The 17,309-nt window shown below is 45.9% G+C and overlaps 1 protein-coding gene across 3 annotated transcripts in view; it reads right to left on the reverse strand.

Annotated features, from left to right (window-relative positions):
• Nucleotides 1-17,309, reverse strand: part of usp34 (ubiquitin specific peptidase 34) — a 52,215-nt gene extending 34,906 nt beyond the window's left edge. For 2 of the 3 annotated variants that reach the window (XM_027178957.2, XM_027178955.2), the window contains exons 1-4: nucleotides 16,912-17,309; nucleotides 4,797-4,884; nucleotides 3,934-4,390; nucleotides 1,206-1,256 (exon numbers count right to left, since the gene is read on the reverse strand). In XM_027178957.2, the coding sequence (XP_027034758.2) occupies nucleotides 1,206-1,256; nucleotides 3,934-4,390; nucleotides 4,797-4,884; nucleotides 16,912-16,954 (639 nt within the window). In that variant the 5' untranslated portion in view covers nucleotides 16,955-17,309. The remainder of the gene's footprint in view (nucleotides 1-1,205; nucleotides 1,257-3,933; nucleotides 4,391-4,796; nucleotides 4,885-16,911) is intronic. The other variant, XM_027178958.2, reaches the window with a different exon arrangement.

The following is a 17,309-nucleotide window of genomic DNA, read 5'->3' on the forward strand; positions in this document are numbered from 1 at the left end:
ACAACAGGTCCATCACTTATTGCCCCTGTAACACATCATACAACAGGTCCATCACATATTGCCCCTGTAACATCATACCACAGGTTCATCACATATTGCCCCTGGAACAGATCATACCACAGGTCCATCACATATTGCCCCTGTAACAGATCATACCACAGGTCCATCACATATTGCCCCTGTAACAGATCATACCACAGGTCCATCTCTTATTGCCCCTGTAACAGATCATACCACAGGTCCATCATTTATTGCCCCGTAAAATATCAGACCCCAGCTCCAACCCATAATGCCCTCAAAACATACAAGACCACAGGTCCAGCACCTCTTGCCCCGTACAATATCCTACCACAGGTCCAGCATTTATTACCACTGTAACATATCAAACCACAGTTTCAACCCTTAATGCCCCAAAAACATATCATACTAGAGCTCCAGCCCATAACACCACTGCGGCCAATCAGCCCACGGTTCCTCACCTGCAACACAATTATAAGGAATGAAGAACCTTTCTGGATAAACACCCTTGTGCCTTGTGAAATAACTTTTTTTTTCCACAGGAAGCTGCCTGAAGAAAAATAAAACAATGAGCAACAGTCTGAAAAGATGCGATAGCTTTATGTGTCTCTTGCTAGCCTTCACCCTCCTGAGGGTTCACAGCCATCAAACAGTTCTGGTCAAAACAAGATTTGGACCGATGTGTCATTGTTCTTCAGAAGTCCACAAAGAGCACATTCTCTCAGCTTCCTCTCTGGGCTGTACCATGAGGTCAGCAGCTTCCTGGACCACAAAGTACACACGTCTCTTTTTTTATCATTATTATTATCCAGAACATAAACCGGTTCTCAAACACTTAGCATAATGCTAACTTAGACACGTATCCTAGTTATCGGTATTCAGAATAAAAGCATCATCACTCACTGGGGTATTTTTTTAACCGAGTGTTTAGCGTAACGACAAAAAGCGACTTTCCGTTCTTAACTAATAAGTTATTCTTTCGACAGTTAATAAGCAGGTATTGCATAGCTGCGAAACTGTTAGCATGATGCTAGCCGGTGTGACCTCTCAGGTAAAGATAGCGAGTCTTGCTGGGGTATTTTCTTTCTTTCATAAATTCATTTCTTTGCACTTCTCAATGCAAACTGCTAGTGTGATGCTAACACCTTATATATATATATAAAAAACGAGAAAGGAACCGTGCTTACGTTCATGTCACAGAAGGAGCCGAGAATGTTGCTCTCCTGAGCTGAGATGTCCTGTGAGAACGACACAGGAAATTAGAAAAGAACTTAACATAATACATAATCAACTAAGAACACACACAACCTCTAACAGTATGCATGTGTGTGTGTGTGTGTGTGTGTGTGTGTGCACCTCTATAGTGCAAATTGTGAACCTCTGTATTACTGTGTATATATCTTTACATATTATTCCTTCATAGTAAGGTGTATGTACTTCTACAGTACTGTGTGTGTTCTGTAACTCTACCATACTGTGTGTGTGTGTTTACCTCTATAGTAGGGTGTGTGTGTGTGTGTGTTTACCTGTATAGTAGGGTGTGTGTGTGTGTTTACCTCTATAGAGGGTGTGTGTGTGTGTGTGTGTGTGTTTACCTCTATAGTAGGGTGTGTGTGTGTGTGTTTACCTCTATAGTAGGGTGTGTGTGTGTGTGTGTGTGTTTACCTATATAGTAGGGGGTGTGTGTGTGTGTGTTTACCTCTATAGTAGGGTGTGTGTGTGTGTGTGTGTGTGTTTACCTCTATAGTAGGGTGTGTGTGTGTGTGTGTGTGTGTGTTTACCTATATAGTAGGGGGTGTGTGTGTGTTTACCTCTATAGTAGGGTGTGTGTGTGTGTTTACTTCTATAGTAGGGTGTGTGTGTGTGTGTTTACTTCTATAGTAGGGTGTGTGTGTGTGTGTTTACTTCTATAGTAGGGTGTGTGTGTGTGTTTACTTCTATAGTAGGGTGTGTGTGTGTTTACTTCTATAGTAGGGTGTGTGTGTGTGTTTACCTCTATAGTAGGGTGTGTGTGTGTGTGTGTGTGTGTTTACCTCTATAGTAGGGTGTGTGTGTGTGTGTGTGTGTGTGTTTACCTATATAGTAGGGGGTGTGTGTGTGTTTACCTCTATAGTAGGGTGTGTGTGTGTGTGTGTGTGTGTGTGTGTGTTTACCTCTATAGTAGGGTGTGTGTGTGTGTGTGTGTTTACCTCTATAGTAGGGTGTGTGTGTGTGTGTGTGTGTTTACCTCTATAGTAGGGTGTGTGTGTGTGTGTGTGTGTGTGTGTGTGTTTACCTCTATAGTAGGGTGTGTGTGTGTGTGTGTGTGTGTGTTTACCTCTATAGTAGGGTGTGTGTGTGTGTGTGTGTGTGTGTGTGTGTGTGTGTGTGTGTGTGTTTACCTCTATAGTAGGGTGTGTGTGTGTGTGTTTGTGTGTGTGTGTGTTTACCTATATAGTAGGGGGTGTGTGTGTTTACCTCTATAGTAGGGTGTGTGTGTGTGTGTGTGTGTTTACTTCTATAGTAGGGTGTGTGTGTGTGTGTTTACTTCTATAGTAGGGTGTGTGTTTACTTCTATAGTAGGGTGTGTGTGTGTGTGTTTACTTCTATAGTAGGGTGTGTGTTTACTTCTATAGTAGGGTGTGTGTTTACTTCTATAGTAGGGTGTGTGTGTGTGTGTTTACTTCTATAGTAGGGTGTGTGTTTACTTCTATAGTAGGGTGTGTGTTTACTTCTATAGTAGGGTTTGTGTGTTTACTTCTATAGTAGGGTGTGTGTGTTTACTTCTATAGTAGGGTGTGTGTGTTTACTTCTATAGTAGGGTGTGTGTGTTTACTTCTATAGTAGGGTGTGTGTGTGTTTACTTCTATAGTAGGGTGTGTGTGTGTTTACTTCTATAGTAGGGTGTGTGTGTTTACTTCTATAGTAGGGTGTGTGTGTGTTTACTTCTATAGTAGGGTGTGTGTGTGTTTACCTCTATAGTAGGGTGTGTGTGTGTTTACCTCTATAGTAGGGTGTGTGTGTGTTTACCTCTATAGTAGGGTGTGTGTGTGTGTGTGTGTGTGTGTGTGTTTACCTCTATAGTAGGGTGTGTGTGTGTGTGTGTGTGTTTACCTCTATAGTAGGGTGTGTGTGTGTGTGTGTTTACCTCTATAGTAGGGTGTGTGTGTGTGTGTGTGTTTACCTCTATAGTAGGGTGTGTGTGTGTGTGTGTGTTTACCTCTATAGTAGGGTGTGTGTGTGTGTGTGTGTGTGTGTTTACCTCTATAGTAGGGTGTGTGTGTGTGTGTGTGTGTGTTTACCTCTATAGTAGGGTGTGTGTGTGTGTGTGTTTACCTCTATAGTAGGGTGTGTGTGTGTGTGTGTGTGTGTGTGTTTACCTCTATAGTAGGGTGTGTGTGTGTGTGTGTTTACTTCTATAGTAGGGTGTGTGTGTGTGTTTACTTCTATAGTAGGGTGTGTGTGTGTGTGTTTACTTCTATAGTAGGGTGTGTGTGTGTGTGTTTACTTCTATAGTAGGGTGTGTGTGTGTGTGTTTACTTCTATAGTAGGGTGTGTGTGTTTACTTCTATAGTAGGGTGTGTGTGTGTTTACTTCTATAGTAGGGTGTGTGTGTGTGTTTACTTCTATAGTAGGGGGTGTGTGTGTGTTTACCTCTATAGTAGGGGGTGTGTGTGTTTAACTCTATAGTAGGGTGTGTGTGTGTGTGTGTTTACCTCTATAGTAGTGTGTGTGTGTGTGTGTGTGTTTAAATATATAGTAGGGGGTGTGTGTGTTTACCTCTATAGTAGGGTGTGTGTGTGTGTGTGTGTGTGTGTGTGTTTACCTCTATAGTAGGGTGTGTGTGTGTGTGTGTTTACCTCTATAGTAGGGGGTGTGTGTGTGTTTACCTCTATAGTAGGGTGTGTGTGTGTGTGTGTGTGTGTGTGTGTTTACCTCTATAGTAGGGTGTGTGTTGTGTTTATAGGCTGTGTAGAGGGGAAACTGGATTTGAAAGATCTTGGCAGCACACAGCAGAAGTTTTTCCCTCTCCTCCGTGTTCCAGGAGCTGAACAGATCTGGGCTGCACTCCTCCGCTGATCCCTCGCTCCCGCTCGGTCGTGACTCGCGGCTCTGGTTCTGGTTCTCGGCCGGACTCGCTCCGTCTACTCCTCCGTCCTCCTCCCCTGCCGAGTCTCTCTCTACGTTCAGGGGCTCGTCTTCGTTGTGAGACGTCTCTGGGTGGACGGAGCTCCACTCAGACTCTGCCCCATCACCTCCTCTGTTGCCGTGGGCGCTGCAGAGGCGGTCCCTCAGACTGGTTACCTGGGCGATGACCAGGTTAATGAGGCCATAAACCAGCTGGTTGAACACCTCCAGGTGCTTGTACTCTTTGAAGCAGCACAGACATTGCCTGTAACACACAGGGGTCCAATGATCATTAATCTCAGGAAAGTTTTACTTATTCAACTTTAAACACCGTCTCGAAGCTTCTATTCTGGCAGAACAAATTGTGAGTAGTTAAGAGAAAGGAGGTGAGCAACAAACCAAAACAGGAAACCAAAGAGTTCAAGAGAAAAAAGGACAAATTAAAAAGTAAATGAAGGAAAACTTTAAAAATTCTACAGGTGAGTTCGGGGAACGAAGGAAGATGGATCGGAGGAGACCGAGGAACAAAAACAATAATATAGGCAAATTCAGAAAACCAATAAAAATGAAGAACGAAAAGGTTAAAGAGGGGACGAGTGTGTGTGTGTTATACAGACGTCTCTGTAGCAGAATCAATAATAAATAAATGATTAATAAGTGATGGAGCTGACCTCTGTGTCCATGTGCCGATGTAGCTGAAAACTCTTAAGGCATGGTCCTTCTTCAACTGCAGGCCATCTGAACTGTCTGCATCCGAGACTGGGGGGAGGGAGAGAGGGAGGGAGGGAGGGAGGGGTGGTAAGAAAAATGTGAAATGTTGAAATATTTCATGATAACCTCGGATACATTTTGAGGATTTCTAATTATCAGAGGATGAAAAACACTCCTGCTGTCCTGCTCCATCTCTGTCTCACTGCCTTACTCTCCTGCTCCATCTCTGTCTCACTGCCTTACTCTCCTGCTCCATCTCTGTCTCACTGCCTTACTCTCCTGCTCCATCTCTGTCTCACTGCCTTACTCTCCTGCTCCATCTCTGTCTCACTGCCTTACTCTCCTGCTCCATCTCTGTCTCACTGCCTTACTCTCCTGCTCCATCTCTGTCTCACTGCCTTACTCTCCTGCTCCATCTCTGTCTCACTGCCTTACTCTCCTGCTCCATCTCTGTCTCACTGCCTTACTCTCCTGCTCCATCTCTGTCTCACTGCCTTACTCTCCTGCTCCATCTCTGTCTCACTGCCTTACTCTCCTGCTCCATCTGTCTCACTGCCTTACTCTCCTGCTCCATCTCTGTCTCACTGCCTTACTCTCCTGCTCCATCTCTGTCTCACTGCCTTACTCTCCTGCTCCATCTCTGTCTCACTGCCTTACTCTCCTGCTCCATCTCCGTCTCACTGCCTTACTCTCCTGCTCCATCTCCGTCTCACTGCCTTACTCTCCTGCTCCATCTCCGTCTCACTGCCTTACTCTCCTGCTCCATCTCTGTCTCACTGCCTTACTCTCCTGCTCCATCTCTGTCTCACTGCCTTACTCTCCTGCTCCATCTGTCTCACTGCCTTACTCTCCTGCTCCATCTCTGTCTCACTGCCTTACTCTCCTGCTCCATCTGTCTCACTGCCTTACTCTCCTGCTCCATCTCTGTCTCACTGCCTTACTCTCCTGCTCCATCTCTGTCTCACTGCCTTACTCTCCTGCTCCATCTCTGTCTCACTGCCTTACTCTCCTGCTCCATCTCTGTCTCACTCTCCTGCTCCATCTCTGTCTCACTCTCCTGCTCCATCTCTGTCTCACTGCCTTACTCTCCTGCTCCATCTCTGTCTCACTGCCTTACTCTCCTGCTCCATCTCTGTCTCTCTGTCTCACTGCCTTACTCTCCTGCTCCATCTCTGTCACACTGCCTTACTCTCCTGCTCCATCTCTGTCTCTCTGTCTCACTGCCTTATCTCCTGCTCCATCTCTGTCTTACTGCCTTACTCTCCTGCTCCATCTCTGTCACACTGCCTTACTCTCCTGCTCCATCTCTGTCTCTCTGTCTCACTGCCTTATCTCCTGCTCCATCTCTGTCTTACTGCCTTACTCTCCTGCTCCATCTCTGTCTTACTGCCTTACTCTCCTGCTCCATCTCTGTCTCACTGCCTTACTCTCCTGCTCCATCTCTGTCTCACTGCCTTACTCTCCTGCTCCATCTCTGTCTCACTGCCTTACTCTCCTGCTCCATCTCTGTCTCACTGCCTTACTCTCCTGCTCCATCTCTGTCTCACTGCCTTACTCTCCTGCTCCATCTCTGTCTCACTGCCTTACTCTCCTGCTCCATCTCTGTCTCACTGCCTTACTCTCCTGCTCCATCTCTGTCTCACTGCCTTACTCTCCTGCTCCATCTCTGTCTCACTGCCTTACTCTCCTGCTCCATCTCTGTCTCACTGCCTTACTCTCCTGCTCCATCTCTGTCTCACTGCCTTACTCTCCTGCTCCATCTCTGTCTCACTGCCTTACTCTCCTGCTCCATCTCTGTCTCACTGCCTTACTCTCCTGCTCCATCTCTGTCTCACTGCCTTACTCTCCTGCTCCATCTGTCTCACTGCCTTACTCTCCTGCTCCATCTCTGTCTCACTGTCTTACTCTCCTGCTCCATCTCTGTCTCACTGCCTTACTCTCCTGCTCCATCTCTGTCTTACTGCCTTACTCTCCTGCTCCATCTCTGTCTCTCTGTCTCACTCTCCTGCTCCATCTCTGTCTCACTGTCTTACTCTCCTGCTCCATCTCTGTCTCACTGCCTTACTCTCCTGCTCCATCTGTCTTACTGCCTTACTCTCCTGCTCCATCTCTGTCTCTCTGCCTTACTCTCCTGCTCCATCTCTGTCACACTGCCTTACTCTCCTGCTCCATCTCTGTCTCTCTGTCTCACTGCCTTATCTCCTGCTCCATCTCTGTCTTACTGCCTTACTCTCCTGCTCCATCTCTGTCACACTGCCTTACTCTCCTGCTCCATCTCTGTCTCTCTGTCTCACTGCCTTATCTCCTGCTCCATCTCTGTCTTACTGCCTTACTCTCCTGCTCCATCTCGGTCTTACTGCCTTACTCTCCTGCTCCATCTCTGTCTTACTGCCTTACTCTCCTGCTCCATCTCTGTCTTACTGCCTTACTCTCCTGCTCCATCTCTGTCTCACTGCCTTACTCTCCTGCTCCATCTCTGTCTCACTGCCTTACTCTCCTGCTCCATCTCTGTCTAACTGCCTTACTCTCCTGCTCCATCTCTGTCTAGCTGCCTTACTCTCCTGCTCCATCTCTGTCTCTCTGTCTTACTCTCCTGCTCAGTCTCTGTCTCACTGCCTTACTCTCCTGCTCCATCTCTCTCTCTGCCTTACTCTCCTGCTCCATCTGTCTCACTGCCTTACTCTCCTGCTCCATCTCTGTCTCACTGCCTTACTCTCCTGCTCCATCTCTGTCTCACTGCCTTACTCTCCTGCTCCATCTCTGTCTCACTGCCTTACTCTCCTGCTCCATCTCTGTCTCGCTGCCTTACTCTCCTGCTCCATCTCTGTCTCGCTGCCTTACTCTCCTGCTCCATCTCTGTCTCACTGCCTTACTCTCCTGCTCCATCTCTGTCTCACTGCCTTACTCTCCTGCTCCATCCTGTCTCACTGCCTTACTCTCCTGCTCCATCTCCGTCTCACTGCCTTACTCTCCTGCTCCATCTCTGTCTCACTGCCTTACTCTCCTGCTCCATCTCTGTCTCACTGCCTTACTCTCCTGCTCCATCTCTGTCTCACTGCCTTACTCTCCTGCTCCATCTCTGTCTCACTGCCTTACTCTCCTGCTCCATCTGTCTCACTGCCTTACTCTCCTGCTCCATCTCTGTCTCACTGCCTTACTCTCCTGCTCCATCTGTCTCACTGCCTTACTCTCCTGCTCCATCTCTGTCTCACTGTCTTACTCTCCTGCTCCATCTCTGTCTCACTGCCTTACTCTCCTGCTCCATCTCTGTCTCACTGCCTTACTCTCCTGCTCCATCTCTGTCTCTCTGTCTCACTCTCCTGCTCCATCTCTGTCTCACTGTCTTACTCTCCTGCTCCATCTCTGTCTCACTGCCTTACTCTCCTGCTCCATCTGTCTTACTGCCTTACTCTCCTGCTCCATCTCTGTCTCTCTGTCTCTCTGCCTTACTCTCCTGCTCCATCTCTGTCACACTGCCTTACTCTCCTGCTCCATCTCTGTCTCTCTGTCTCACTGCCTTATCTCCTGCTCCATCTCTGTCTTACTGCCTTACTCTCCTGCTCCATCTCTGTCACACTGCCTTACTCTCCTGCTCCATCTCTGTCTCTCTGCCTTATCTCCTGCTCCATCTCTGTCTTACTGCCTTACTCTCCTGCTCCATCTCTGTCTTACTGCCTTACTCTCCTGCTCCATCTCTGTCTTACTGCCTTACTCTCCTGCTCCATCTCTGTCTTACTGCCTTACTCTCCTGCTCCATCTCTGTCTTACTGCCTTACTCTCCTGCTCCATCTCTGTCTCACTGCCTTACTCTCCTGCTCCATCTCTGTCTCACTGCCTTACTCTCCTGCTCCATCTCTGTCTCACTGCCTTACTCTCCTGCTCCATCTCTGTCTTACTGCCTTACTCTCCTGCTCCATCTCTGTCTTGCTGCCTTACTCTCCTGCTCCATCTCTGTCTCTCTGTCTTACTCTCCTGCTCAGTCTCTGTCTCACTGCCTTACTCTCCTGCTCCATCTCTCTCTCTGCCTTACTCTCCTGCTCCATCTGTCTCACTGCCTTACTCTCCTGCTCCATCTCTGTCTTACTGCCTTACTCTCCTGCTCCATCTCTGTCTCACTGCCTTACTCTCCTGCTCCATCTCTGTCTCGCTGCCTTACTCTCCTGCTCCATCTCTGTCTCGCTGCCTTACTCTCCTGCTCCATCTCTGTCTCGCTGCCTTACTCTCCTGCTCCATCTGTCTCGCTGCCTTACTCTCCTGCTCCATCTCTGTCTCACTGCCTTACTCTCCTGCTCCATCCTGTCTCACTGCCTTACTCTCCTGCTCCATCCTGTCTCACTGCCTTACATTACTGTAGTTCTGTCTCACTGCTCCATCCTGTCTCACTGCTCCATCCTGTCTCACTGCTCCATCCTGTCTCACTGCTCCATCCTGTCTCACTGCTCCATCCTGTCTCACTGCTCCATCCTGTCTCACTGCCTTATTTTCCTGCTGTCTTTCTGACACCAGAAATATCACCAGGTGAGGATGAGTCTACACAAAGTCGCTCCCTTCACTTCATATTAAAAATATATTAAAACTGTTCTTGAATATCAATGTGTGTGTGTGTGTGTGTGTGTAGACACACACACACACAGACACAGACACACACACACAGACACAGACACACACACACAGACAGACACACACACACAGACAGACACACACACACAGACAGACACACACACACAGACAGACACACACACACACAGACAGACAGACAGACACACACAGACAGACAGACAGACACACACAGACAGACAGACACACACACACAGACAGACAGACACACACACACAGACAGACAGACACACACACACAGACAGACAGACACACACACACACAGACAGACAGACACACACACAGACACAGACACACACACACAGACACAGACACACACACACAGACACAGACACACACACACAGACACAGACACACACAGACACAGACACAGACACACACAGACACAGACACACACACAGACACAGACACACACACAGACACACACAGACAGACACACACACACAGACAGACACACACACACACACAGACACACACACACACAGACACACACACACACAGACACACACACACACAGACACACACACACACAGACACACACACACAGACACACACACACAGACACACACACAGACACACACACACACAGACACACACACACACAGACACACACACACACAGACACACACACACACACACACACAGACACAGACAGACACACACACACACAGACAGACACACACACACACAGACAGACACACAGACAGACACACACACACAGACAGACACACACACACAGACACACACACACAGACAGACACACACAGACAGACACACACACACAGACAGACACACACACACAGACAGACACACACACACACAGACACACACACACACATCGATCCAGCAGACAGTCATTATTATATCAGTGCCTTCCACTCAGGACGAGTCCCAAAAGTTATCAATAAAACCAATCATTTCCACAGTGTTGTTACGGTTGCTATGGTGACCACCAATTTCTCACTTTCTTCTGAGCACTATCCATCAATCCCAGTGCAGGAGTTTGGGCTTTTACGGTAGGAGTCTCCGGTGTGAGCTCGCTGGGGTAAAGCTGTGACCATCAGAAACCTGCAGGATGTTTCTCACAAACATGATCGAGAGAAAGAGAAAAACTTCAACAGCAGCGACAGTGAAGGCCGGCTCATAGTTACCATGACAACAGGGGAGTCACTGGACTTTGGTAAGGTTGTCAGGTTCACTCAAACAGATAGACCTTTTCTGGCTTTAAGTCCTTTTTACTCCTCACATGGACTTGCCACTGAAATGACCATCCACCACGTGTTCACCACCTCGCCTCACCTCACATCCACCACACGCTCACCATCCACCACGTGTTCACCACCTCACCTCACCACACGCTCACCATCCCACCACGTGTTCACCACCTCACCTCACATCCACCTCTCCACTACCTGCTCACCACACATCCACCTCTCCACTACCTGCTCACCACACATCCACCTCTCCACTACCTGCTCACCACACATCCACCTCTCCACTACCTGCTCACCACACATCCACCTCTCCACTACCTGCTCACCACACATCCACCTCTCCACTACCTGCTCACCACACATCCACCTCTCCACTACCTGCTCACCACACATCCACCTCTCCACTACCTGCTCACCACACATCCACCTCTCCACTACCTGCTCACCACACATACACCCCTCCACTACCTGCTCACCACACATCCATCACCACACATCCACCTCTCCACTACCTGCTCACCACACATCCATCACCACACATCCACCTCTCCACTACCTGCTCACCACACATCCATCACCACACATCCACCTCTCCACTACCTGCTCACCACACATCCATCACCACACATCCACCTCTCCACTACCTGCTCACCACACATCCATCACCACACATCCACCTCTCCACTACCTGCTCACCACACATTCACCTCTCCACTACCTGCTCACCACACATCCACCTCTCCACTACCTGCTCACCACACATCCACCTCTCCACTACCTGCTCACCACACATTCACCACACATCCATCACCACACATCCACCTCTCCACTACACATCCATCACACATCCAACAACACCTCACACTGCATTTCTGTCACCGGAATCTTTTTTGTTTGCCCTCAGTATGAGGTGAAACTTGAGCTCTCATTATTATTTCTTCATTCCCGTCCATTTCGGTTGCGTTTTGATTCCACATGTAAGGTTTGGGCTGTGAGATGTCTACAGCGTGACCGACACGGCCATAAACTCCCCTCCACAACATCCCTCTCCTGTACAGCTGTTTAACACCTCACAGCATTTTCTTACCAAGTTTGATACGATGCTGCAATTAAGACTGAAACTTGCAGCAACGCTTTAGTTTCCGATGCAGCTTCAAACTTGAGGATATGTAACTATGGAAACAACGTTTTAACTCGACTCAAATGAATGAATTTAATTCCTAGGGTACGAGTTATGGATCATATGAAAACATTGAACATGAGAAGTTTGAGAAACACAATAGTTAAAAGATGACTTTTTTTTGCTGTGTCACTGTGCAACATTTCCGGAGTTATTTTAAGCAACATCAGCAGAACCTCCCTCCTGTACAAGCAGCAGACGGTAGACGTGTCCTGTTACAGACCAAATATTTTAGTTATTATTTATTTTATCTTACACTGAAAATTGTAGTAACAACATGGTAAAAACAAAAAAATGGGCAACAAAAAAAATAAAATAAAAAAAACTTAACTCCGTCTCAACGTAAGCGAGTTCAAAAAAAAGTGGCAGCTGCTCCTAAGTTTGCTGTTGCTATGGTAACCAAATAATTATGCACTTACATAAAAAAAATTTAATTTCTACACCGCAGGAATTCTGGGCTTTCACACAGTAAGAGTAAAAAGGTTCTGGTGATAAAATCTCCAGTAGTGACAATTACAAAGCACTGATTAATTACAGCCAATACACTTGTTTCACTGATTGTGTGTGTCTGTGTGTGTGTGTGTTCATGTGTGTGTGTGTGTGTTCATGTGTGTGTGTGTGTATGTACGAGCGTGTGTGTGTGTATGTACGAGCGTGTGTGTGTATGTATGAGCGTGTGTGTGTATGAGCGTGTGTGTGTGTATGAGCGTGTGTGTGTGTATGTATGAGCGTGTGTGTGTGTATGAGCGTGTGTGTGTGTGTGTGTGTATGAGCGTGTGTGTGTGTGTGTGTGTGTATGAGCGTGTGTGTGTGTGTGTATGAGCGTGTGTGTGTGTGTATGAGCGTGTGTGTGTGTGTGTGTGTATGTATGAGCGTGTGTGTGTGTGTGTATGTGTGAGCGTGTGTGTGTGTGTGTGTGTATGTATGAGCGTGTGTGTGTGTGTGTGTGTATGTATGAGCGTGTGTGTGTGTGTGTGTGTATGTATGAGCGTGTGTGTGTGTGTGTATGTATGAGCGTGTGTGTGTGTGTATGTATGAGCGTGTTTGTGAGAGCGTGTGTGTGAGAGCGTGTGTGTGTGTGTGTGAGAGCGTGTGTGTATGATTGTGTGTGTGTGTGTGTGTGTGTGTGTGAGAGAGCGTGTGTGTGAGAGAGCGTGTGTGTGAGAGAGCGTGTGTGTGAGATTGTATGTGTGTGAGATTGTGTGTGTGTGAGAGAGCGTGTGTGTGAGATTGTATGTGTGTTGTCATGTGCCTCGCTGTCCAGCCGCCTCCATGTGGTGACCAGCTACAGCCTGATCCACAGTGTATACAGAGTCAGACACCTACAACAGGCACATCTGTCTCATCTACTAGCAGCTGTATCTCTCTCTCTCTCACACACACACACACAAAAACGTGGAGGAGATAGCTGGCCATATTTGTAAGATTTAGAGGTCAAAGTTCAAGCGGCATGCAGACACATGGGCCCGTCACTCAACAGACAGGCGAGTGTGTCTGGATGTGTGCCGATGTGTGTTTGTATGTGTGTATATGTGTGTATATGTGTGTGTGTGTGTGTGTGTGTGTGTGTGTGTGTGAGAGAGAGTCTCTCTCTCAAAGACAAACAGTTAAAAAAAAAGAAAAAAAAACCCCACACAAATTAACACCAAGAACAAATCGGATTAACTGCCACACCTCTGATCTTAACTTCGAAAAATTTAGGCATGTAAAAGTCTGCGTAAGAACCGAGACGTTTTAAACAGGATTTTCAGGGAGCTACAGACAAACGTGTCACGTTTAACCACGTTGTTGTCAGCTTCATTTCCATATCTGAAACTGAAAGGATTCACTTCAGACGACGTGCTTCGGCGCTCGAACGTGATGCAGCAAAAGGGAAGGAAGTTGCTTTTTATTAAATAAATAAATACCTATACGAGTGAGAAGTGCAGCGTGTACTGCTGATGCTGCGAGCCGTCGTGTCGATCTGACGTCACGTGCTGAGCTCAGGAGAACGTTCGAGTTCAACGCGGTGGAAGCGTTTTCTTCTGTGTCTCTTAGTCTGCGCGACGAGGCTACGTTTCATCTCCAAGTTGATTTTAACACCCGATAAAAACAAATATGACAGAGGTTTGAAGTCATATTCCTTCAGACGGCTGATTTTGAAATCGTTTGTCCGACCATGCTAACATTCCTTACTCTCTCCTTATCATTTGGCCACGTCGAACTGACGCCACTTGCTGACATCGGGTTTAAAAAGACCGCCCCGATTTCTGAAGCAGATCACGGTCTACTCCGACTAAGAGGGCAGAAAGTTATGAGTTTCATTCATTAGTTACGCTGCCACGACACGTTAGTGACCCGTTAACGTGCGACCTTTCGCATTTAATCATGGACAATCCTTCAGATTTTTCTAGTCATTTTCTGTGTCTCTCTTTTTTTTTTACGTGCATAAATATCGGCACCCTCTGGCATCGTTTCAGGAGAAACTCGCCGCATTTTAACCGTATACGACGAAGTTTTAAGTGTGTCCAACAAAAGAAAATAATAAGCTTTATTTTCTATAGGGCCTTTAAAAGTACATCTCAAAGCTCTTTACAAAAGCAAACAGAACAACAAAAATACACCACATAATATAAAGATTAAAATGGAAGTAACAAAAACAGACTAGAAAATAAACACAATGTAAAATTACAATTAGTCAATTAAAAGCTACCCTAAAAAAATTAGTTTTAAGCTGAGATTTAAAAATGGCAAGAGATTTTGCTTGCTTTATCTCGGTTGGTAAAGAATTGCAGAGTTTTGAAGCTAGCGAAGAGAAAGCTCGATCTCCCATCGATTGTAAACGAGTTGAGGGAACAGTTAAAAGACCAGTTTCGGAAGAACGAAGGTCGCGAGATGGAATATAAGGAATTAAAAGCTCAGTCAGATATTGAGGAGCCAACCTGTGTAAGGCCTTGTAGGTACAGTAGGCATCAAAATGTTAAAAATCAACAAGTAGCCTAGTGGTTAAGGTGTCGGGCTACCAATCGGAAGGTTGTGAGTTTGATTCCTCAATTGCTCAGTTGTATAAAAATGAGGTAAAAAGTAAGTCGCTCTGGACAAGGACGTCTGCAAAATGCTGTAAATGTAAACTCTAAACCTAACAGGGAGCCAGTGCAAGGACTCCAAAACGGGAGTAATAGCATCTCTTAACTTTGTTCTAGTTAGAATTCTAGCAGCCGAATTTTGCACTAGCTGCAATTTGTTTAAGGTAGCTTTTGACAATAAGGTGGTAAATATCAAAATGACAAGCGCTCGGACGACAATTTGACTTCTCGCACGTGTTACTGACTCAAATCAGGAAACTTTCTCTCTGAGGATAACTCAAAGCTCAAACAGCCAGTTAGTCAGGTTTCTCTCCATCACCTCCATCTCTCTCTCTATATATACATATATACATATATACAGATAGATAGATAGATAGATAGATAGATAGATAGATAGATAGATAGATAGACTGAATTTGTTATTGTCTCTATAAAGTATAAATTTATAGCTATGGAATACTCTACATCACAGTCTTCACCTGTTCCAACATAAAAAGTGTGGTGGAAAAAAATAGATATATATTTGTCAACGCAAAATGTTATAGTTGTGACCAACAGAGCATAGATTATTTACCTCAGAGCTAAGCTAAAACAAACATTTCTGTAACTAGGAGCACAATAAGCCATTGTTAAAGTTTCTCATCATGGAGGCCCATCAGCTCCTTTGTAGTTGTGTCTATCAAGCACAACTACGTTAGCAGTTAGCATGCTAACAAATACAGGCTAGAGCTAGCATACAAGACCAAGCAAAAACCCCAAACCAAAACGAAGATGTGTTTAATAAAAAGGACGACGCTTAAAAACGACCATACGCTCATCATCCGACACGGTGTCATTAAGACAGACGTTAAAATTCGGTTAAAACAGTTGCTGCTAGCAACAAGAGCCGTTAGCTTCCGTTAGTTAGCCGAAGCTAACACTCGGACCATGTGTCCAAACGTAAGCGCGAACCAAAACATCCGACATCAACCCGTCTCTATTTAACAAGACGACGTGGGGGACGTGTTTTCAGACGTCCCGTCCTCTAAAAAAAAACAACGTGATTATTTACAATTTGACTTGCGGTTTATTGCTAGCAAACGTTAGCGCAAGCTACGTGCTAGTCAGTGCTAAGCGGCTAGCTGTCATTTGTGTTGTCAAAACAAACAAACTTTTATTTTTTTCTCTCCTAAGAACTAAAACACAGAACGGGTGATAGGATGGTTGTATGTGTAAAAAAAAAAAAAAGGTTGTCGGAGTTTTATAGCATTGACGACAATGTCAAAAAAAAAAAACACAACACGCACAAAACAACAAAAAAACAGTAGTGTTGATAATGTTGCTATGGCTAAAGCTAGCTAGCTTGCTAATGCTAGCTAGCTAGCGTGAATAATAGTGCATACTGTGTGTTACTTTTTTTGGACAAAGTGTGGTTAAGAAGAAAGATAATATAGGAATCAATCTTGGGTTCAGACACACAATCGCTCACACACACACACACACACACACACGGCACAAGTTTAAGTTAACTTAACGCTAACGTGCTAACGCTAATGATGTGCATCCATGAACTAAAAGGTGACGTTAAGGCTATAAAACACACACTTGCATTTAGCAGGGTTTAAGGTTCTGCTTTGTGCACCGTGGATATTCGTGTGGAACGTATTTACACCAGTAAAATATGATCATCAGCACGTTTCCTCAACTGCTGCATGGATGCATGGACACAAGAGGCCAGATTGTAGATCACTGACATGCAACATGACATTCAGATGAAATGCACTGCATGTTATAGTCTGGGCCTGAAATGGACCAAATTAATCTCTGTGTAAAAAAAAAAAAGTCTACACAAGGCTGCTCAGGATGTAGCGGGGAAGTTACAGCAAAGCCATGATGTGGATTAACTTTAATGTGAATGCATGCACACACACACACACACACACACACACACACACACACACACACACACACCAATAATAATCATAATAATACTAAAAATAATAACAACAACAGGACTTACTTTCATTCAGCACCTCAACCAGCTCGGCGCAGTTTTCACACATTGTTCAGGGGGAAAATAAAGCCTAAAGTGCCAGAGTCAAACCATTTGCAGTTGTTGATGGACCCTGAATGTTGTGGCAGCTGTGCTGTTGTTGGGATTTTAGGTGTAAAAAAAAAAAAATAAGGCCCCCGACTCGATGCTTGATTAAAGGCTCGTTTTGTTGTTGTTGTTTTGTGTTTCTTTTAAAAACGACACAAGAATGAACGGACTCACACGGAACGGTGTCCCCCCCCCCAGCTTTTATAGCTGTTCAGAGCCAGTATTGTGGAGCAGTGAGTTGTCGAGAGTCGGAGCGTAACTGAACAGAGCGCGTACAGCAGCCATGTTGAAAAGGGGGCAGCGGCATACAGGAGCAT

The sequence above is a fragment of the Tachysurus fulvidraco genome, chromosome 18 (genome assembly GCF_022655615.1).
Source record: "Tachysurus fulvidraco isolate hzauxx_2018 chromosome 18, HZAU_PFXX_2.0, whole genome shotgun sequence".
NCBI classification, from domain to species: domain Eukaryota; kingdom Metazoa; phylum Chordata; class Actinopteri; order Siluriformes; family Bagridae; genus Tachysurus; species Tachysurus fulvidraco.